Below are 24,012 nucleotides of genomic sequence, written 5' to 3'. Positions count from 1 at the left end.
TCTTCCTGTTACCTCCAGGGTCACAGAACAGAGATGCAGGGCAAAATATTAGTAAAAAGTGAAAATTGCCACACCTCTCTAAGCTGCCACAGACCCCCTTTTGCAACTGAAAAATTTAAACAAGAACATCCACATTTTGGGAGTTGTGCTAGATGGCTACACACTGGATGAGACCCAAAAGAGATCTAACATAAAGAGTATGCCATGTGGCCATGGGCGGTTTATTCCACAAGGTGCAAGCTATCAGCTATTGGGCAAAAGTCAGTCTACACCAATGAAGTTGGTAGCAGAGATATCTCCTTGGTTTGGTCCACAAGGAAAGCACATGGATGGTCTTTGCCCTTTTTGGAAGCTGGCGTCACCATCTGTATTGGGTTTGCGTGGCAAGGTTTTGGTAGCGGGGGGGCTACAGGGGTGGCTTCTGTGAGAAGCTGCTAGAAGCTTCCCCTGTGTCCGATAGAGCCAACACCAGCCGGCTCCAAGATGGACCCACCGCTGGCCAAGGCCGAGCCAGTCAGCGCCTCTGTCAAACATATTTAAGAAGGGGAAAAAAACAAGTTAGAGGGAGCTTTTTCAGCTGGAGAGAGGAGTGAGAAGATGTAAGAAACTCTGCAGACACCAAGGTCAGTGCAGATGGAGGGGGAGGAGGTGCTCCAGGCACCAGAGCAGAGATCCCCCTGCAGCCTGTGGTGAAGACCATGGTGAAGCAGGCTGTCCCCCTGCAGCCCATGGAGGAAGGATGAGGGGGTGTAGAGATTCCACCTGCAGCCCGTGGAGGACCCCACGCTGGAGCAGGTGGAGGCACCCAAAGGAGGCTGTGGCCTGTGGGAAGCCCATGCTGGAGCAAGCTCCTGGCAGGACCTGTGGACCCGTGGAGAGAGGAGCCCATGTCAGGGCAGGTTTGCTGGCAGGACTTGTGACCCCGTGGGGGACCCCATGCTGGAGCAGTCTGCTCCTGAAGGTCTGCACCCCATGGGAGAGAGCCATGCTGGAGCAGTTCATGAAGGACTGTAGCCTGTGGGAGAGACTCACATTGGAGAAGTTCATGAAGGACTGTCTCCCATGAGAGGGACTCCATGCTGGAGCAGGGGAACGATGAGAGGAGTCCTCCCCCTGAGCATGAAGAAGCAGCAGAAACAACGTGTGATGAACTGACCGCAACCCCCATTCCCCGTCCCCCTGTGCCGCTGGGGGGGAGGAGGTTGAAACCGGGAGTGAAGTTGAGCCTGGGAAGGTGGAAGGGGTGGGGGAAAGTGTTTTAAGATTTGATTTTATTTCTCATTCCTCTACTCTGTTTTGCCTAGTAATAAATTAGATGAATTCCCTCTCTAAGTTCAGTCTGTTTTGCCCATGACGACAGTTAGTGAGTGATCTCTCCCTGTCCTTATCTCGACCTACAAGCGTTTCGTTATGCCTTTTCTCCCCTGTCTAGTTAAGGAGGGGGAGTGAGAGAGCAGCTCTGGTGGGCACCTGGCCTCCAGCCAGGGCCAGCCCACCACACCATCTTCATAAGCCTTGAGGAAAGCATTTAACACGGTCAGGGATAAGTAGGATGGGCAGGAGAGTGGAACTCAGCTGAAGGCGCTTCATGGAGTTGTCTGAACATATGCACTGGTGCCATTAAAGATCCTCTATACCCAAGCCTTTAGCACAAGGCTGTCGGTTTGGTCAAGGACCAATGAGACCTGCATGTCATTTTGAAGCGGCAGCTGGAAGGCCATGCAGGATACCTTTGAGCATCTGAAGTGGCAGCAAGCGCCTACAGGTAGGTGTTTGTATGCTGATGGAATTTAGGTGCTGGCTGGCATGGGGACATCCAAGCCTGCTTCTCTTCAGGGCCTGTTGCCAACATCCAGGAGTCTGTTCACATCTTCTGTTGATAGCTTGCCTGTTCCACAGGATCGGCACATATGAAGCAGAGCCAAATGGATTCCTGTGTCTTTCTGGCGCATCAGGTATAGGACACACACAAGTCTCTCACAGGATGCCTACAGATGCCTTTTCTTAAGCGACCAAATCACATGCGTGCTCCTGCAGCGAGTATTGTTTTAAATGCCTCACTGTCAGATGCTTAGTACTATTGCATGGCTCCGAACTGTCAGGCTGGAAAGAATGAAATCTTTCTAAAATCTGTGGATTGCAAATGCATGACCAGCTGGGTCAAGGTATCAACTCCAGAAATCATACCTGTAGCCAGGCACTTGCCCTCCATTCTCTGTATCTGTCAGCTATGCCTCAAGTCCTGCAGGAGACACACAGACTTCCATGCTGGAAGCTGGAGACCAGATGGGGTACCGTAGGACATCTAAAAATGATGGAAGAAGCATCAAGTCCTTGAATACCTCCCCTCATTTAGATCTATGCACGTAACCTCTGAATGTGTTAAACTACTTGAGATAATCAGTAGTTTTTCAGTCTCTGTTTTCTGAGTTTTCTGAGCCTTGTCCTTGTTTCAGTCACTTTCCTCCAGGAAAGAGTTTTCTCTGTAACGTTTTTTTCAGGGTAGATCTCACCTCCTGGTTCCTAAGAGTGTAGATCAAGGGGTTCAGAGCTGGGGTGACAGCACTGTACACGAGAGACACTGGCACATCCCTTTTAGGGGAGCTTCCTGAGGAGGGTGGTGTGTAATTGAAGAGCACTGGTATGTAAAACAGTGCCACAACGGTGAGGTGGGAAGCACAGGTGGAGAAGGGCTTCCATCTTCCTTCCTGGGACCGGACTTTCTGGAAGACGAAGGAGATGATATAAAGGTAGGAGAGCACTATGAGAGTGAAGGGGCCTAGAACAATAGATGTGGTGACAACGTTGAGGAGGGTCATGTTGAGGCTGGTACTACTGCATGCCAAATTCAACAGTGGCTTGATGTCACAGAAGAAGTGACAAATGTGGTTGTGGCCGCAGAAGCTCAGTTGAGAGGTCATGACTGAGTGCATCGTGGCATGTACAAAGCCAGTGGACCAGCTGGCCACAGCCAGCAGCAGACAAGTCCGTGGGCTCATGACAAGGGCGTAGCGCAAAGGGTTGCAAATGGCCACGTAGCGGTCGTAGGCCATGGTGGCCAGGAGCACAGCCTCAGTACTGCCCAGGAAGTGGAAGAAGTGGAGCTGCGCCAAGCACCCACCAAAGGAGATGGGCTGATGCCCAAAGAGAAAGCCAGTCAACATCTTGGGAACAGTGACTGTAGAGTAGAAAATGTCCAGGCAGGAGAGGTTCCCCAGGAAGAAGTACATTGGTGTGTGGAGCCGGGGCTCAGATATCACCATGGCCACAATGGCACCATTTCCCAGAAGACAGGTCAAGTAGAGCAAGAGAAAGGAGGCGAAGAAAAAGTGCTGCAGCCCCTGGACCTCAGTGAGGCCCCAAAGGATGAACTCATGGACTTCTGTCTGGTTACACATTGCTAGAACAATAAGAAGCAAAGGGAAAATGTCAAGGTTCCACAGCTGTGAGGAGTAACAGCATTACAAAACTCATTGTTTCTGTCCTATCCTCATACAAATAAATGCAGAATGAAGTAAAACATTACACATGTGTTCAAACATAAAAGCTGCTTAGAAACTCAAGTAATTAACATGGAGAAAAAGAACTTTAATGTAGTGTACTCCTACTTTCTGTCTAGAACAAAGAAACCAGAAAATTATGACAGAGGGGAAAACATTAAAACCAAACCAGCCACTTTCATATTTCAGTTCTGCTCATCTGTCACTTCCTGCTACAGCCTTTGATCTCATCAATAAAGCTTCTAACTCATCATGTGAATCACTCCTGATGCTTTCTTTCTACTGTTATGCCTATGTTTCATTAAGCCAGTTCCAACTTTCACATTTCTAATCACTACCATCTCTGCCAGACAGTTCTTTGATCTTAAAAATTGCACAATTTCCATTTTTTAACAGCAGCCACCAGAAGGTGCTCCGAGGTACCATACAGTCATCTGCCCGTCTTTTGTATGTTGCTGAGAATAAAGGAGGAGGATGCTTTGGATGTGATCTGCTGTTGGACTGCATACTTTGCCTCAAGAATGTCTTTTTGTTGAGCAGCAGCAGCAGAGTAGGACAAAAGCCAGCAGCTCACCTCCCACAGCACCGTGACGGAGCAAGACGGAGTTTGCAGGAGCCGAGGTAGCTGGTGCAAGTTCCAGACAAACGGGCTCATCACACTGGAAGCCGACCGTACTCCCCCACGCAGACAATATGGTCAGCTCTGCCGGTATTGCTAGTCTTCTAGAATGCAAATGACTATGCACTTGCTTTCACTTTTTTTCTGTTTCAGATAAGTTTGTTTATCACTATGGGTATGTCCCAACCATAGACAAGAAAGAACAAACTCCTGTGATTATTTTACTAGGGCAGGTAGGCACAGGTATTTCTAGCTTACAATACAGACTTCAAATTCCACAAGACGAGTACTTTTCGCTGTACATTTAATGCAGTCATGATTAATGTTGATGAACACAACTAATGAAAAAAGAATCACTTCCAAAATATTTCCTGTAAAGAGTTTAAAACACACACAGATAGATTTCATAGTCTTTCTTGTCCATCCCATTGTACTATATACTTTTATTGGAAAGAGGTGATTTTTGAAAGTCATTATGATATATCTCCAGCCCAGTCACTCTCTTTCTCATGCTTCTTTAGCTTATTAATTCAGCATGGCAAAAGTAAATGAACAGAAAACTTCTAATCTGATTTCATAACAAAAGAACATGAGCACGTAGCCTACAGGCAATTTGCGCACATAGGCATCCCCTCTAAACAACTGGTCCTATTTCTCTGAAAATACTTTCAGGCTGAGCTTTGAACAAGCTCTGTTGGAAGCATTAGAACTGAGAGTATTATAGAATTTGAAGAGGTATAGGTGCAATCCTCTGTGAAATACAAATGCCTCCGTTTCGTACACGTTATTTGCCACTGTTAGGGACCAAAGCCCTCCTCACTGAAATCCATCTGCGGAAAGACATCACTCCGTAAAGGTGTGTCCCACCACCTCCTCTGATTCTGCCTGGTTTTCTTAGTCAACCACAGGAGATCTAATCCCTTTCCGCCACGCCTTCGAAACATTTGTTCTTCTCTTTCTACCACTTCCCTTCTGTTTCACAGATGCTGACTAATATTTTCTACAATTAGCTGATTAACACCTCCTCTCAAGACAAAATAGTTGTCCCAATCTTCTTTTTTTTTTTTGTATTTTAAGACTCTTGCTTAAACACAACTGCAAAGAAAAGACTTTGCATGCTGAAGCTTGCCTATTCTTCCAACTATAAAAATACTACGATATCACAGAAAAAACGATAATGCTGCAGAAGCCTCACCTCACTGCCAATCAGCGTTTTTCTCCTTGTAGTAAGGCCCTCTGATAGTGAGATGAGAAGCAAAGCCATTTATTTTGTGGAGTTAAAAGACTGAGGATTTCTGTTCTCCGTTTTCCTTCCGTATCTACTCGACATTCTTCTAGCTGAGAGATTAATGCTGCAGCTGCGATGACAATGACAACCACAAGTTCTCAGGGGCTTGTTGTTATGCAGGTGGGATGCAAGGAGGAAGCTTTGCAAACTGGACCAGAAATCTCTGATGACCTAGTTAGAGGGGGAAAAAAGTCTTTTGATCAGGTCCAGAGCGTGCAAAACATCAACAACATGATGGGGGAAGTAAATTTCCTTTTGCTTTGATCAGTCTCCGGAGGTGAGATTTGTGAATCAATGGTGAGTTGCAGAGCAACAAAGTGTTCCTTAAACATAATGCATAGACGAGTCACCCGCAAAACAGAAGACAAACAGTGAAGCGGTCCACAGAGACTAGCTCACAAGAATAAAAAAAAAAAAACCAAACACCACAAATCCCCCCATCCCCAAAGGAAGAACTAATAAATCAAACACAAAGATCTACCTGTCAGTGCAGAGAGTTTCGGGCTGACATTTCTAGTGGCAATAGAGGCATGAGTCGTGCAACCTCGGTTGAACTGGAGCAGGGTTTGGGCAATGTTTCCTAAATCTCTTTCAAATAGTAGAATTTGTGAAACCAAGGATGAGTTCCATCCATTCTGATGTGCCAAGATTTCTGATTTTTTATTGTTGTTGGCATTCCACATATATGGAAGAATTTCTGGCCTCTTTGTAGTCAAAAACATCCCCAATCTGCATCTTAAGCTTCGTTTTCAATGCTGTGGAAAAATTTCCACAACTGTTTACAGAAGCAACACGGTCAATTCTACTTCAAGTAGTTCAGATGTCGGTGTGGAAATCCCACAGGAACTTCTGAATCACAAAGACGCCTCTTTCCATGAAGGTGGCTTTAACTTTTCCTCAATAAAGCTCCTGGCAGCTCAGCTCCTGGCTGATCTTGGGTTTGAAGACCCAGTATTGTCAGCATAGTTTTGTAGGCACACAGAATCATGTTGGCTGGAAGAAACCCCTGCAGTCTCTGGTCCTTCCCCTGCTCAAAGTTTTTGCCTAGTGAAGTCTTCAACACTTTGAAGGATATTTAGGCAAACTTGCTGGGCAGCCTGTTCCAAGCCTGACTCCCTGCAAGGTGAGTACGTATTCCCTTGTATCTAATGCAAATTTCCAGGGTTTCCACTTGCGCCCATCACCTCGCATCTTATCACCAAAATATTTGCCCTCATTTTCTCTAAAAGAATCCACCCCCACAGGAAGTAGTTGCAGACAGCGGTACAATCTCCTTCCCCTAGCAAGGGACCAGGATGAACAAACCCGGTCTCCCAGCCCCTCCTTGCCCTCCAGGTGTGTCAGACCACTAAGCACCCTGGTGTTCCTGTGTTCCTCCACTGGACTTGCTCCACTAGGCAAAGCCTTTCCAGTACTGGGCCGTCCAACCTTGGGCACATTCTTCCAGAAGTGATCTCAGAAGTGCCAAAGAGAGGGGAAGGATCGCTGCCCTCCACCAGCTGCCTGTGCTCTTGCCCATGAAGCCCAAGATGCATGTGGACTTGCTTGCAGCAAGGGCACACCTTTGACTTCTTGTTCAGCCTGGCAGTCCGGACCATTGACATCATTATCCGCTTGCCCAGTGCCTGTCTTCCAAATTTAGATCTCAGGAGTCTGTAGGAGACCGTACTGAAGGCCTTGCTCACATTAAGGTACACAACGTCCACTGCCCTCCCATGTCTGTCCAGACAGTTCTCTCATCACAGAAGTCAGTCGGATTGATCCGGCCTTGTTGTATTCATGCTGGCTGTTCCCAACCACCTTCTTGTCCTTCACGTACCTCAGATCGGCTACCAGAAGGATTTATTCCATCACCTTTCCAGGTACTGAGGTGACACTGTAGTTCCTCAGCTCCTCCTTCTTGCCCTTCTTGAAGAGGGGTGTGCCGTTTGCCTTCTTCCAGGCATCAGGACCTCCTGCGGTCACCATGGCCTTTCAAAGACAGAAGAGGGAGAACTTGCAGTGGCATCAAGCAGTTCCTTCAAGGCCACCCTTGGCTGCTTCCCATCCAGTCTCGTGAACTTCTCAATGGACAAGTGACCTAAGTGCTCTAACTGTGTCTTCTGATCCTGCTCATGCTGCTTCACTCCCACATCCTCTGCTGTCCTGGTTTCAGCTGAGAGACACTTACTTTTCTTCATAGGACCTGGTGTGAGGCTAGGGTTTGGATTTGCGCGGAAAACACACTGTTGGTAACACAGAGATGTTTTTGTTACTGCTGAGCAGCGCTCGCACAGAGTCAAGGCCTTTTCTTGGTTGGGGGGGCACGAGAAGTTGGGAGGGGACACAGCCGGGACAGCTGACCCCAACTGACCAAAGGGATATTCCATACCATGTGATGTCATGCTCAGCATAGCATGGGGGCTGGGGGAAGAGGAAGGAAGGGGAGGGACGTTTGGAGTCATGGCGTTTTTTCTTGCCAAGTCACCGTTACGCGTGACGGAGCCCTGCTGTCCTGGGGATGGCTGAACACCTGCCTGCCCATGGGAAGTGGGGAATGAATTCCGTGTCTTGCTTTGCTTGCGTGTGCAGCTTTTGCTTTACTTATTAAACGGTCTTTATCTCAACCCACGAGTTTCCTCACTTTCTCGCTTTGGATTCTCTCCCCCACCCTGTGGCGGGGGAGTGAGCGAGCGGCTGCATGGGGCTGAGCTGCTGGCTGGGGTTAAACCACGACATCTGCGAATAGGCTTAAGGAACCGGGGACCCTGAAGGCAGACCTCGTCAGCGAAGTGTAAGGAAAAGAGGCAGTGCATACCCCAGACTGCTCAGTGTCCTGTGTCGTGTGGTCTGCTACCCATTGACCAGTGGACTTACATTTTGCTTAGCCTTCCTTTTGCGGTCAATCTAGAAACTCATCTTCTTGCCTCTCCAATACCTTCTAGTTCCATCTCCAGCTGAGCGTTGGCTTTCCTAAGTCCATCTCTGCATTGTCTGTATGCCTTCTGGTTTGCCTGTCCCTGTTTCCACCTTCTCTGCACTTCCTTTCTTGTTTGCATCAGGGGAGTTAGGAATCACCCAAGGGCTCCTGGTATCCTTTCTGAAGCAAAACTGATGCCCACACAACATGTGGGTGCAATACAGGCATTTGGCTGCCCTACATACCACTCTAACAGTACGACAGTTTTGGTTCTTCTCCTTCTGTGACCCCTCTCGCTGCAGTAGCCGACACCACAGGCTGCAGGGCATCCACACCCCACTCGGACTCCAGTAGCTGGTACCAATTTCCACTCACAGACTCACAGGTCCCATCGGTAGCTGAGAAGAGGTTTCGTAAGAAGATAGAAGATGATGGGCCAGCTTGCAGAGATGAGGCACAGCGCTCAGCCAGACAAGTGCACTGAATGAACTTCTTTTACATGTGACCAGTCCATTTGTGTCCCTCTTAAGTTCTTGTTCATTGCCTCCTCCCTTTCTTAGCATCCCTTGTCGCACTGAAAAAGGTCCTGGACCAGATACCCACCCCTAGCGGGGCAGGCACTGTCCTTCCACATATCCTTACAAAGGCGTTTGAGTTTGTCCCCATACAGGCTATGCCTACACTGCCTGTGCTAGCTCTGTCTGATGGCCCATGACTACTCTGTGTGTTCGGGGGAGAAAGTCACACTGTCCAAATGAGACCCAAAGTGTCAGGGGGTGTGGGATGTGATGACTTCAACCTTCACCCCAGCACACCACCACAGAAACAGGAGCTTTGCCAGTGTATGTTTCAACCAACAACATGTTCTATATGTTTGTAGAAGCACAAGGGATTTACTTAACGCAGAAGTACAAGTGGAAAACTGTTTGTATGAGGGAGTGGGTGCATTGCAAAATGCCAAATGGCTGAGTTTATTGCAAGCTGAGTGGGGGGATGAGGAATGGGGGGTCGGAGGCAGTTCATAACAGTTTGCCTCTGCTGCTCCTTCCTCCTCATGCGTTTCCCCTGCTCCAGCGTGGGTCCTCTCTGGGGGCTGCAGTCCGCCACAAAAAACCTTCTCAAGCGTGGGCTTTGCATGAGCTGCAGTTCCCCACTACCAAAACCTCGCCACGTATACCCGGTACACCAGGAACTGTATAATTGTACTTTTGGATTTGTAGTAGAGTGCCTCTTTCCTTTTAATCTTCTTTTTAATCTTTTTAAGCCTGGCCATTGATATTTAATGAGTAAATATATCCTCCCACATTGAGTTAATTTGGGATATGTTCTTCTGCCGTATATCCATAAAGAAACTAAAGGCAAAACACATCATTGTTTGCAAAACTCTGTTCTCTGTGGTGGAGTTAAGTTGCCTATCAACCTGACCTACCTTCCTAAGATCGAAATGCTGTAGTGACCTCTTTCTTGTCTCAGAGGCAAAACCCTTAGTACAGCCTGGAAGTATATTCTCCCCAGTGACTCTAAAGGCAGAGTCAGGTTTATATTCCTACCTTTAGGATGATGTATTTAGGACTAACGTAACACCATAGCCAAGTTCCCTTCACCAATAGGCACCAATCTCTTTCATACCTGTCTGGAGTGGCACACTTCAGCCTAATATGAATGTCTGAGATGCTTTAGATGAAATTGCCCATGAAAGTACATCTCTCTTTCAGCTGCAGATGAAGCCTTCTGCAGACAAAGCCTTCTTACAAAACCAGCTAAAGTGAATAGCTTCACCTCAGACCTTACCTGTGCTGCAATATAAAGCTGAAACTTTTTCATTACTTTGTGAATTACAGTAGTGAAAATGTGTTGCTATATCAAAAAGAGAATAATCTCAGCAGCAACAGCTTCAAACTCTATACCCCAAGGCCAGGAACTACCTAGGACAGCCTGAACAGTTCGTCAAGGGGAGGGACTTCACCTCTTTAAAGAGGATCAGCAGAGCGAGTGTTGCAAGGAGTCCACCCCATTGCTTTTCTCTCAGGCAATTTTCTTGTCTGAAGCTTCAGTAACCCGCTGGCCCTTCACAGCTAACCTAAGAAGCTGATGCTGTTTGGAGCCTGTAGGAAGGGACAACAGCCTTGTACTAGAAGTGACCAGCAACTGACAAGTGAGTTTTAATTTTTGGCATGGTTACCCTTTAACTATTATTATCTGTTTCTTACTGAACTAATAAAATCATTCCACCTTTGGAAGTATTCATGTGTTCAGATTAAAATGCTTAACAAGTAGCCATTTATATTTTAATTAATTGTTGATCATTTGTAGTCATTACAGAGAGAAATAGGAATTCCAGAGGAATGATTTATCTCATCCATGAGATAAATGCCAAGAAAATATCTATTTCTCTCCACTAGTTACAAATTAATCCTTACCAGGTAAGAATTGGATTTCTGCATTCTAGATTTTCAAAGTCAGATGTGATGTGGTTGTTTAATAATAAATTAGATAGTTTGCATTATCTATTTCTGTCTGAATGCCTCCTTCTTGGAGGAGGGGCTGAGCTATTTTTTTATTTTATGAGCAGCAAAATCACCAAGAAAGTATGGAGTTGTAAAGAGGGAGATAAATATATTACCATAAATAAATTAGCAAAATGTGAGCAAATTAGGCAACTATTTGCTTGTCTCCTTCTCCCTAAATGATGTTAGAAAAACTAAGTATTTTATCCTAGCTTTTTTCCCCAGATAAATATTTAGATCATTCATTGATCCTAAACTAGGAGTACCTGTGGACTCCCTTGAGGGTACAGAGGCCTACAGAGAGATCTGGGTAGACTAGAGAGCTGGGCAATCACCAACCACATGAAATTTAACAAGAGCAAGTTCAGGATTCTCCACCTCGGATGAGGTAATCCTGGTTCTACCTGCAAACTGGGGGAAGAGAGACTGGAGAGCAGCGCCATGGAAAGAGATCTGGGGGTTGGGTTGATGGCAAGTTGAACGTGAGTCAACAGTGTGCCGTGACAGCCAAAGGGGCCAACCATGTCATGGTGTGCATCGAGCAGAGCATTGCTAGCCGGTCAAGGGAGATGATTGTCCTACCTTACACTGCACTGATGTGGCCCCACCTCAAGTGCTGTGTTCAGGTTTGGGTGCTTCAATAAAAGGACATCAAACTGTTAGAGTGTGTCCAGAGGAGGGCAACCAATATGATGAAAGGCGTCAAGGGCAAGACTTAGCAGGAGCAGCTGAGGTCACTTGGTTTGTTCAGCCTGGAGAAGAGAAGGCTGAAGGATAACCTCATAGCAGTCTACACCTTCCTCAAGGGGGGCAGTAGAGGCAGAGGAGCTGATCTCCTCTCTCTGGTGACCAGCGATAGGACACAAGGAAATGGAATGAAGCTGCATCAGGGGAAGTTCAGACTGGACACTGGGAAGAGGTTCTTCACTGAGAGGGTGGTCAGTCACTGAAACAGGGTCCCCAGGTAAGTGGTCACAGCACCAAGCCTGTCAGAGTTCAAGGAGCATCTGGACGATGCTCTTAGTCATATGGCTTAGTTTAAGATAGTCCTGGAGGAGCAGGGAGTTGGACTTCATGATCCTTATTGTTCCATTCCAACTGGAGATATTCTATGATTCTACGATTCATTTTCAAAATGAACCTACCTCTGCTTCTTGAAAGGTCATGTTTTATTATTTTGAAAATTACTTTCCTTAAAGGGAAAAAAAACACAGAAAATATTCTAATAATGCTAAAAATATAAAAATTAAATTAAAGCATTAATGCTGAGTCAAAAAAATGTTTTGATTTTACCAAATATCCTTTCTCCACTATTTTGTTTTTATTGTACTGGTTGTTTAAATCTGTCCCAGCTGGATCAGGACTTCCCACTACTCTTTACTGGAGCTTTTTTTATTCACCAGTCAAAAAAAAACCCCTAATCATCTGCACATAGACCGTTAGAAGTATCTTTCTCTGGAAACCTGACAATATCTGTTTAGGGGCAATCACAAACGGTTCTATAAAAATAATAAATAAAAAGACGTAAATCATGAGCAAGCACATTGGTGTCAGTAAGGGTAGCCTGATGCACAACTGGGACAAAGAAGAGGAACAAACTGCCTGGGCTGAGTTAAGATATTCATAGACCTTCAGCAGCATAAACGGCCACACAGTCGTCATTCACAGAGAAGGAGCAACATGTGGGAGCTGACGTATCGTAAGTCCTCCTTGTGTTACACTCATGTGTTATTTTTCAATCTACCAGTGATTCTGTTTGCCCCTTTTGCATTATCTAGGAATGATAAGTAAAAATTGTGTAAATGACTATATCAAGTATATGTGGAGCTGGGGAGACCATTCTAACATTTGTCACGTTAGGGGAGATGAAACTGAACATTTTAAAATTTCCTTCACATCAGGCTGGTAGACAAGAGACTGAGCGCAGAGATTTGCTAGACTGAGATCACTATTTAATCAGCAGTCCTACGCTGGGCCTACATCTTCTCGAGCATGCATGACCAGAGACTACACAGAGCCATCCCAGCAACTTCTGACCAGTGACTTGTACAGTGGCATCTCTACACTCCTCATCCTACAGGAAGTTCCTTGCCTGGTATTTGACTGTGGTACACCTCCCAGTTTTCCTAAAGCTTTATCTTTGGATTTCACAAATTTACTGTTTGGGGTTTTTTTTCCTTTTTCTGTCTCCTGGCTTCTGACAAAATGTTAATGCAAAATCAAAATGTAGTGACTGAGCTTCTTCTATTGGGACTTTCTAGTGATCCCAACTTCCAGATTTCACCATTTCTGGTGGTTTTTTAAATTTATCAAATGACACTGACTGGGAATGCACTTATTGTGCTGGTAATAAAAGTGGATCCTCAGCTTCAGTCCTCCATGTATTTCTGGGTCAGTCTGATGTTTTGTGTTAGGATGTCTGGCTAACAGTTACTCACTTAGACAGTGATGAGAGGAACAATGACAAGATGGGGAATACAACCAACCTGATTCATCTGACTCAGCCACCCAAAGACTATCAAAGGTGATTCAACATGTGAAACTATCTCTCAAATGCGATACAAACTAAAGAGAACTATTGCATAAAGGGGTATAAAACTTACTAGGGGTGCGTGCACATGGGGAGAAATTTGGAGAACGAACAAGAAACTTTGGGGTTTGTGCAGGGTTGTATAGGGAAAGGGCCACGGGTGCAGTAAAGGGAATGATCAAGGTGGATCAGGGAGGAAAAGCATGAGAAAATGAAGGGAGGGAAGATAGATGACTTATAAGTGGGCTAGTGAGAGGCTGAGGATCATCAAGGAGACAGCAACTGAAGGGACCAAGAGCCTAAGGGACAGCTACAGGTAGACCAAGGATATGAGAGCCAGAGAGTAGATAGACCCATGAAAGGGTAGAGGAATATAGGTATGGGATGATAAGAGATGAGGTATGGGCTTGACAAGTGAGACCTGACAGCAATAAACTACTCACAATTGGTCAGATAAAGAAATGCAAACCTAGAGCTGGACAAAACTTGTTTCGAGAGTGACAAAGAGAACAAAGAACAATTATCTGAGATTCATAAAACAGAGTACAAACAGAAAATCTGGGCTTAACATAGAGTTGCAGATGAGTGAAGAAAGAGCAAAGCTTAAAAGCATGTTAGCAAAAGTACAAAAATTACTCCAGGTGAATCCTACAGGGAGGAAGAAAATAATAATATCAATGTCACTCCTCTAGGAGAAGGATTCCAGATGCCGATGACCTGCTGTAACACCCTCACCAACAACACCGGACTGAAACCACTGACCTGAGGACTCAGTGGAGCAGTGCAAAGGTGGGCATAGTACCAGAAAAAGGATCAAAAACTAAGAAGTGTGCATATATTTCACACACACATATATATATATGCATATATATATATGGGGGGTAGATGGGGTTGTTTCTCCCCAGATGCAGGACTTTGCACTTCCACTTATTGAACTTCATGAGGTTCCAGTTGGCCCATTTCTCTAGTCTGTTCAGGTCCCTCTGGATGGCATCATGACTCTCTGGTGTATCAGCCACTCCTACTAGTTTTGTGTTAGCAAATCTACCAAGCCCCCATCATACAAATAATTAAGATATTGAACAGGATTGCACTTGGAACTTATGCCTGTGGTACACTGCTAGTTATTGACCTCCAACTAGACTTTGTCCCATGGATCACCACCCTCTGCACCTGACCATTCAGCCAGTTTTCAATCCACCTCACTGTCTGCCCATACAATCCACCTCCAGCCCATACTTCATCAGCTTCTCTGTGAGGATCCTATGGAAGACAGCATCAAAAGCCATTCTGAAATGAAGGTAGACAATATTACAGAATCACAAAATCACAGAATGGTTGAGGTTGGAAGGGACCTCTGGAGGTCATCTGGTCCAACACTCCCTTGCTCAAGCAGGGCCACCTGGAGCCAGTTGCTCAGGACTGTGTCCAGATGGGTTTTAAATAACTCTAAGGAGACTTCCCTGGGCAACCTGCGCCAGTGCTCGTCACCCTCACAGTAAAAAAGCATTTCCTGATGTTCAGAGAGAACCTCCTGTGTCTCACTTTGTGCCCATAGCCTCTGGTCCTGGTACTGGGCACCACTGGAAAGAGCCTGGATCCATCTTCTTTACTCCCCCATCAGGTATTGATACACATTGATAAGATTCCCCCTGAGCCTTCTCTTCTCGAGTCTGAACAGTCGCAGCTCTCCCAGCCCTTCCTCATATGTGAGGTGCTCCAGTCCCTTCACCATCTTGGTGGCTGTTTGCTGGACTCTCTCCAGTATGTCCATGTCTGTCTTGTACTGAAGAGCCCAGAACCAGACACAGGTCTCCAGATGCAGCCTCACCAGTGCTCAGTAGAGGGGAAGGATCATATCCCTCAACCTTCTGGCAACACCTCTCCTAACACAGCCCAGGTCACCATTCACCTTTTTTTGCAGCAAGGGCAAAGAAGGACATACATAACTGCTCTTCCTTCATCTACCAAACCAGTCCTTTCATCACAGAAGTTTATTAGGTTGGTGAAGGATGATTTCCCCTTGGTGAAGCTATGCTGAACTACTCCTGATGATCACATTCATGTTCTTCATGTACTTGGTAATGGTTCACAGGGCTGGTTGCTCCATCACGACCCCAGGGACCAAAGTGAGTCTGACCAGCACATAGCTGTCTGGGTCCTCCTTCTTGCCCTTTTCAAAGATAGGAGTGACATTTGCTTTCCTTCAGTCCTCAGGCATCTCTCCCAATCACCACTATCATTCAAAGATTATTGAGAGTGGCCTCACAATGACGTCAGACAGATGCCTCAGCACTCATGGGAGCATCCCATCAGGATTCATAGCCTTGTGTATGTCTGGTATTCCCTGACCTGATCTTCTTTCAGCAAAGATACACCATCCTTGCTCCAGACTCTCCCCCTGATCTCTAGAGCCTGAGATTCCTGATGCTTGGTCTTGCCAGTAAAGACCAAGGCTAAGGCAGCATTCAGTACATCAGCCTTCTCCATGTCTAGTGTCACCAGGTCCCCCAACTCATTCAGCAATGGGCCCACATTTTCCCTAGTCTGCCGTTTTCACCTATGTATTTACAGAAGCCCTTCTTGCTGTATTTGATACCCCTGGCCAGGGGGTATCATAACTGCATCTCTGCATGCTCAGGCAGAGGATGAGTATTTGAAAAATAATAATTCTTAACTATCTCCTTAACTTTTGTCATGCAAACTGCCAGCCAGGTGCTTTAGGGAATAAATCTATGATCAAACAACTCCCACCCACACACACGCATGCATGCACACGCACCACACGCTGGAGGAATGCTCTGAAGAGGCAAGCAGAGGCAAGGAACCCTTGAGGCTCAGGGGAGGATGATGGTGCAACTGTTCACAGCTGTTGCAAAAGAAACTAAAATCTCAGTATGAAAGGAAACTGGAGATTGTTTTGGGGTTGGTGTTTTGGTTTTTTTGACAAGCAAAACGTATAACAACCAGTTGTACTTAAAGAAATGCAAACCGAGGGCAGGGAAAAAAACATTTCAGGGTTGTGCTTATTCTTAAAGTAACATAGCTTCTGTATTTATTAGGGTGGAAGCAAGCCTTGCCAGGCCCAGCAGTGTCACAAGTGAGGGCTGGACAAGCTGAACACATCTATGTCCAGTGGCATGGCAGCAGACCCAGACCCATCAGGGAGTCCTCTGCCTGACCTATGTCCCCAAAGTGGACTGTTCCCCACAAGAACTGTGGCATGGGGAAAGCCCACACTCGAGAAGGTTTATCATGAAGGACTGCATCCCCCAGAGAGGACCCACGCTGGAGCAGGGGAAACGCATGAAGAGGAAGGAACACCAGAAGCAAACTGTTGTGAACTGACTCCAACACCCCAGGGCTCAGAGAGGGAGGAGGTAGAAGATTTGTGAATGAAGAGTGAAGTTGAGCCTGGGAAGAAAGCGAGGGGTGGGAGGGAAGGTGTTTTAATTTTGTCTTGCTTTCTCACCATCCAATCTATTTTAATTGGCAATAAATTCAATTAATTCCCCCCAGGCCAGTCCGTTTTTGCCCATGATGGTAATTGGTAAGTCATCTCTCTGACCCACAAGCTTTTTCATCGTATTTTCTCCCCCTGTCCTGTCCTACTGAGGAGGGGGAGTGAGAGAGCGGCTGGTCGAGAGCCAGGCAGCCACCACACGTGGCTAAAGACATTTGCATTCACACGGATGAGAGAATGAGAGAATTCACACAAATGAGAAAGCCACACAACTCATGGCAGACCAGAAGCAGGATGAGATCCTGACATACACGGTGTACAGTCACGGAGACGGGGCTCAAGTCTGAAACCTTTCGCAACAAGAGAATATTAATGGCTCCTCTCTGACGTTTCCCAGCTGTGATGCTCCGGTACAACAACTTCTTTCTTGTTCCACTTGTTTGACTTGTCCTGAGTTCACATCACCTGATTTTTCACCCGTGTCTTACACTGAGTTACTGCACCATCATGGAGAGTGCTTCAGATGACCAGCAGGCACCTACCCAAAGATAAGGATCTTTCATTTTGAGGATAAAGCGGGCAAAAGCAGTAACAAAATAGCTGTTATCGTACTATCGCTTGCCATATTTAAGGCTATGCAATAAATTGGTATCTCTGTATTCATAACACCATTCTTACTCAAGAATTTTTTATGATCCCCTGAAAGTCTCTTCAGCTACTGGGAAACCCACATATGTCCTATTCCATTTTTTTCCCTAATGCTAGTGGACTAGATAAGAAAAAGAATTAAGAGAATATCCTATTATTACCATTCACAGTTGTACCAGTAACTCGTACAACTCTGAAGACGCGGAAGGAAACTTTGCTTATACTATACTTAGACTGCTAGTATGTCCTAAAACACACTGCATATTTATGTAGACCGTGGATAAGAGAAGATCGTTTAATGTATGATTTCCCCACAGCACAAAGTTGCTGTCTGGAGACCTGATCCTACTGGGAGCACATGAAAATTCAAATACCTCCACCCATTCATTGTAGGAGCCTTTGGAATCCGAGAGGAGATGCTGCCTCTTACAGGGGAAAGCAGAGGGATTTCTGTTTTTCTTTTTTTCTCTCTATTCGTAATTTCTCTTCCTTTCTGCCTTTGGAATTATTGCCCCTGCTGAAGAGAGAGAGAAAACTCTACCAGTTTTAGTAAGATAAGGTAATATTTCAATTTCTTTGCCTCATTCTGAGTTGGTTCCTAAGGCAAAACCAAAACATTAGTGTGTTTCCATGGTTTATTTGTCTAATTGCAGCCTGGAGCTGCTCTTGTGATATACAAGAGGAACCTATCCCACCTACCTTTAGGCACCGGCAATGCAGATTTTGACATCTGAATTACTCACTCACTCATCCAAGAGAAATAGGAACCTCCCTGGCATCAGCGATTTGTCTTATTTTAGACATCTATGGTGGAGAAGCATTAATTATACTGACAGTATACTTGCTTATTTCTATTATCTGCAGAAAACTTTGGCAATGGTAGCTGCCTGTTTTGCTGATAAATATGTTGAACGAATGAATCGCATTGTCTTGAGTTTCTCATCTCCTCATTTTCTCTTTCATCATTGATGAGGAAAAGAAAAAGGCATTTTTTTTTCAGAAATCCTGAAAACCCAAAGACTCCAAAATCTTAAGCTGTTTTATCTTTATTAGTGATACAGTTTGACTGCTGTGTACGTGTCGAGAGTCTTCCTTCATCTGCAGATGGAAGCCAAAATCCCACTGGACATACAGATATCTTTCTGGGAGTCTAAGCAATTCATTTCTCATTATTAGTTTGGAGTTTTTATCTCTCTCTCTCTCTCTCTCTTTCACACGCACACACACACATATCCTCATCTTATGCACATTACTCCTAAAGAGTATGTTAATCCTTAGTTCTCTTAGAGTAAAACTAAACTCTGGATCTTGTGAGCCACATTATCTCAAAGTCAATGGTGCAAATACAGAAAAAAAAGTATGATTCTATTATTCTCTTTATGTGCCTTTCAAAAGTCAGCCAAGGGTACTTTGGCTGAAACAGTCCAGGAAGTTTCCCAGACAAAGAATTCTGTTAGCAGATCTGATGAGATGATAAATTCCCAGAAAATGGCAGCAAGGTGTAGATGCTTTTATGGAGCCAGCTGTTTGTATGCTGATCTTCTTTTTACTCCCCAGAGCTTATCTCAAAGGAAAACTCAGAATATGGACTTTGATGAAACAAAGGTAAGTGCAGGAACACTTTTGTTAATTTACACTTGTTTAGGTTTGGATTGCACTTTTGCAGGGTTAACAATGAAAACAAGGTAGGCAGATCACTTCTGCTGAGTCAAACCAGGAGGTGGAAAGCCACAGGATCTCCGTATCACCAAGTTTAGAGCACCGATAATTACATGAATTTCAGTAAATTCCAGCTATCCAAAAATCTGGTCATTGTATACTCACTTCATTATTAATGATACCGCCAATCGTGGCATTCTCGGACATCCATTGTAGGAGGAAGGAAGTTGTGCTTCTGTCTCGTGCTGTATTTCTCATCATTCAATATGAAGTGATTCTAGGATGAGTGGCTCACATAGGCACTTAGATGCTGAAGGTACCTGCGAGACATCCAGCCCATCCAAAGTGAAATTCTTCTGTCTCATCATAGATGCCACTCTTAGGATCAGTTAAGACCCACCCTTTGGAAGTATCCATTTCTTTTTTATAAAATCTACATAGGAGGGTTATTTGAAATTTGGATGCCTATCTTCTGTTCAGCTACTGTAGAGAAGGCAAGTCCCATGCTCTGACTGTTAAAGATGACCTTGGTCAGGTTCCCCAGCTGAGATTTTTTACACTGGGGTCACTGTCATATCCAGTCCAAGTTTCACCTCACGTTTTAAACCCTATTTTACTTGCAACTGTAGCTATTTCTGAGAGCACACATCTGTCCTGAGCTGCTAATGCTTTTGTAGTGTGGTGTTTTTCTCTTTTAGAATGGGAGCTGTTGAGGAAATGAAGCCAGGAAACCAAACCGTCGCTACTCACTTCTTTCTTCTGGGGTTTGCCTTCCAAGGCAAGATGCAGCTCCTATTTTTCACACTGATTTCCGTCATGTTCCTGGCCATCTTGCTAGGGAACTCTCTAATTGTTGTGGTCACAACCATTGACCCTGTCCTACACGTGCCTATGTACTACTTCCTAAAGAATCTTGCCTTGACAGAGATCTGCTACAGCCTGACCATTGTCCCCAGGATGCTGGTGATTCTGCTGGTGGAGAGAAAAATTATTTCCTTCACAGCTTGTGCCTCACAGCTCGGCTGCGTCATTCTTTTTGTCACCTGTGAGTGTTTCCTCTTAGGTGCAATGGCCTATGACCGGCAAGTGGCAATATGCCACCCGTTGCATTATGCCACCATGATGAACAGGGATCGCTGCTTCAAGATGGCTGTTGGGTCTTGGCTGTCCGGTGTCCCTGTGGCTCTGGGCTTCACCGCATGGTTATTTACCCTGCCCTTCTGTGGGAGCAACACAGTCGATCACTTCTTTTGTGACGTTTCTCCTGTGTTGAAGCTGGTGTGTGCAGACACAGCCTTGTTTGAACTACTGATTTTTATTGCTATTGTCATAATAGTGATGATTCCCTTTTCCCTGATAGCCATCTCTTACCTTCACATTATCCATGCTGTTCTTCAGATACCCTCGGCTGTGGGCCAGAGGCGAGCCTTTTCCACCTGTGCAGCTCACCTGGTGGTAGTGACTCTTTTCTACAGCACAACTGGCATCATTCACCTGCGACCCAAGTCAAGCCTCTCATCCAACATGAAGAAGATGGTTTGCCTGTCTTACACAGTTGTCACCCCCATGCTCAACCCCATCATCTACAGCTTGAGGAATCAGGAAGTCAAGCAAAGCCTGAGGAGATGCATTGACAAGTGGTTACTTAGGAAGCAGATGGCCATAATTTCTCTATCCAGATGATGGATGCCTTGTAAGCTGCACAGAATATAAGTGTTTTCCCAGTAAAAACCAGCCAACCAACCAACCAACACACACCCCGCTCCAGTCTTTAGGAATGAAGTGAAATGCCTTTAATAAGACCTGTGCTATTTTAGCAATTCTTTGCTGTTAAATCCACAAAATATCTGACCTTTTTTACTCAGCATATTAGAATAATTTATAGTTGTTGTAGCTCTGGCCTGGCAAACAAATAAGTAAAGCTGACTCGGTGTAGGAATATTACAAAAGTGTATAATGAATTTCTTATCCTCCTCCGTCAAATCAAAAGCGATGCCTAAAACTTCCCACCCCCCAGAAAAAAACCCCAACAACAACAAATAAACACCCCCAACCCTCCTCTAGAACAATTTAAGAAACAAGTTAGTACGTTGTGATTGGAGGGGAGGAGCTGTGTCTCCTGGTAGTGTCCTTCTGACTGATGGGAGAGACTGGGTTCAAGTCCAGACTTGATCTGATGTTTTTCCCTCTCAGAACAAAGATGTCTTTCCCAAACTAGCTAGTAACTTCCTCAATTCAAAACACAAAGGGTAAACTGAAACATTGCCAGTTAGCTGCAGTAGCTTTGTGTTAATTAATTCCCTGCTCATGTAGGCTGAAAGAAAGCTATGGGAGGGGGCTGTTTCTTAACTCAATGAACCCAATACTGTCCATCTGAGTCTTTTTCTGGCTTGCCTGATGGAGTGTTCATTAAAGGGAAATGTGACTTGTGCTTTTCTTTTCTCTCTGCTTATTTTGATCTAACCTCTACCCCAATTCTGGTCTGGCTTTTATCCAAGTAGCATTTTTCTCTCCCAATTTGTGTGACGAATACCTAATTTGCATCACTGTCTCTTAGACCAGAAGTAAGAAAGGCACTCTACTACAAATCCAAAAGGACAATTATACAGTTCCTGGTGTACTGGGTGTACATGGCGAGGTTTTGGTAGTGGGGAACTGCAGCTCATGCAAAGCCCACGCTTGAGAAGGTTTTTTGTGGCGGACTGCAGCCCCCAGAGAGGACCCACGCTGGAGCAGGGGAAACGCATGAGGAGGAAGGAGCAGCAGAGGCAAACTGTTATGAACTGCCTCCGACCCCCCATTCCTCATCCCCCCACTCAGCTTGCAATAAACTCAGCCATTTGGCATTTTGCAATGCACCCACTCCCTCATACAAACAGTTTTCCACTTGTACTTCTGCGTTAAGTAAATCCCTTGTGCTTCTACAAACATATAGAACATGTTGTTGGTTGAAACATACACTGGCAAAGCTCCTGTTTCTGTGGTGGTGTGCTGGGGTGAAGGTTGAAGTCATCACATCCCACACCCCCTGACACTTTGGGTCTCATTTGGACAGTGTGACTTTCTCCCCCGAACACACAGAGTAGTCATGGGCCATCAGACAGAGCTAGCACAGGCAGTGTAGGCATAGCCTGTATGGGGACAAACTCAAACGCCTTTGTAAGGATATGTGGAAGGACAGTGCCTGCCCCGCTAGGGGTGGGTATCTGGTCCAGGACCTTTTTCAGTGCGACAAGGGATGCTAAGAAAGGGAGGAGGCAATGAACAAGAACTTAAGAGGGACACAAATGGACTGGTCACATGTAAAAGAAGTTCATTCAGTGCACTTGTCTGGCTGAGCGCTGTGCCTCATCTCTGCAAGCTGGCCCATCATCTTCTATCTTCTTACGAAACCTCTTCTCAGCTACCGATGGGACCTGTGAGTCTGTGAGTGGAAATTGGTACCAGCTACTGGAGTCCGAGTGGGGTGTGGATGCCCTGCAGCCTGTGGTGTCGGCTACTGCAGCGAGAGGGGTCACAGAAGGAGAAGAACCAAAACTGTCGTACTGTTAGAGTGGTATGTAGGGCAGCCAAATGCCTGTATTGCACCCACATGTTGTGTGGGCATCAGTTTTGCTTCAGAAAGGATACCAGGAGCCCTTGGGTGATTCCTAACTCCCCTGATGCAAACAAGAAAGGAAGTGCAGAGAAGGTGGAAACAGGGACAGGCAAACCAGAAGGCATACAGACAATGCAGAGATGGACTTAGGAAAGCCAACGCTCAGCTGGAGATGGAACTAGAAGGTATTGGAGAGGCAAGAAGATGAGTTTCTAGATTGACCGCAAAAGGAAGGCTAAGCAAAATGTAAGTCCACTGGTCAATGGGTAGCAGACCACACGACACAGGACACTGAGCAGTCTGGGGTATGCACTGCCTCTTTTCCTTACACTTCGCTGACGAGGTCTGCCTTCAGGGTCCCCGGTTCCTTAAGCCTATTCGCAGATGTCGTGGTTTAACCCCAGCCAGCAGCTCAGCCCCATGCAGCCGCTCGCTCACTCCCCCGCCACAGGGTGGGGGAGAGAATCCAAAGCGAGAAAGTGAGGAAACTCGTGGGTTGAGATAAAGACCGTTTAATAAGTAAAGCAAAAGCTGCACACGCAAGCAAAGCAAGACACGGAATTCATTCCCCACTTCCCATGGGCAGGCAGGTGTTCAGCCATCCCCAGGACAGCAGGGCTCCGTCACGCGTAACGGTGACTTGGCAAGAAAAAACGCCATGACTCCAAACGTCCCTCCCCTTCCTTCCTCTTCCCCCAGCCCCCATGCTATGCTGAGCATGACATCACATGGTATGGAATATCCCTTTGGTCAGTTGGGGTCAGCTGTCCTGGCTGTGTCCCCTCCCAACTTCTCGTGCCCCCCCAACCAAGAAAAGGCCTTGACTCTGTGCGAGCGCTGCTCAGCAGTAACAAAAACATCTCTGTGTTACCAACAGTGTGTTTTCCGCACAAATCCAAACCCTAGCCTCACACCAGGTCCTATGAAGAAAGGTAAGTGTCTCTCAGCTGAAACCAGGACAGCAGAGGATGTGGGAGTGAAGCAGCATGAGCAGGATCAGAAGACACAGTTAGAGCACTTAGGTCACTTGTCCATTGAGAAGTTCACGAGACTGGATGGGAAGCAGCCAAGGGTGGCCTTGAAGGAACTGCTTGATGCCACTGCAAGTTCTCCCTCCTCTGTCTTTGAAAGGCCATGGTGACCGCAGGAGGTCCTGATGCCTGGAAGAAGGCAAACGGCACACCCCTCTTCAAGAAGGGCAAGAAGGAGGAGCTGAGGAACTACAGTGTCACCTCAGTACCTGGAAAGGTGATGGAATAAATCCTTCTGGTAGCCGATCTGAGGTACGTGAAGGACAAGAA

At 45.9% G+C, this 24,012-nt stretch overlaps 2 protein-coding genes across 2 annotated transcripts; one reads left to right on the top strand and one right to left on the bottom strand.

The window, feature by feature from the left end:
• Window positions 1-2,456: 2,456 nt before the first annotated feature.
• On the bottom strand, window positions 2,457-3,398 carry LOC129210633 (olfactory receptor 12D1-like). The gene has a single exon (XM_054836612.1). The coding sequence runs from the start codon at window positions 3,396-3,398 to the stop codon at window positions 2,457-2,459; it is 942 nt and encodes a 313-aa protein (XP_054692587.1).
• A 16,414-nt stretch (window positions 3,399-19,812) lies between these two features.
• On the top strand, window positions 19,813-20,796 carry LOC129210835 (olfactory receptor 10A7-like). Its single transcript, XM_054837136.1, has one exon. It carries the CDS (start codon window positions 19,813-19,815, stop codon window positions 20,794-20,796), a length of 984 nt encoding a protein of 327 aa, XP_054693111.1.
• Window positions 20,797-24,012: the final 3,216 nt, after the last annotated feature.

The sequence above is a fragment of the Grus americana genome, chromosome 10 (assembly GCF_028858705.1).
Source record: "Grus americana isolate bGruAme1 chromosome 10, bGruAme1.mat, whole genome shotgun sequence".
NCBI lineage: Eukaryota > Metazoa > Chordata > Aves > Gruiformes > Gruidae > Grus > Grus americana.
Note: the sequence above shows the minus strand (reverse complement) of the source record. Positions and strands in the feature narration are given on the sequence as shown.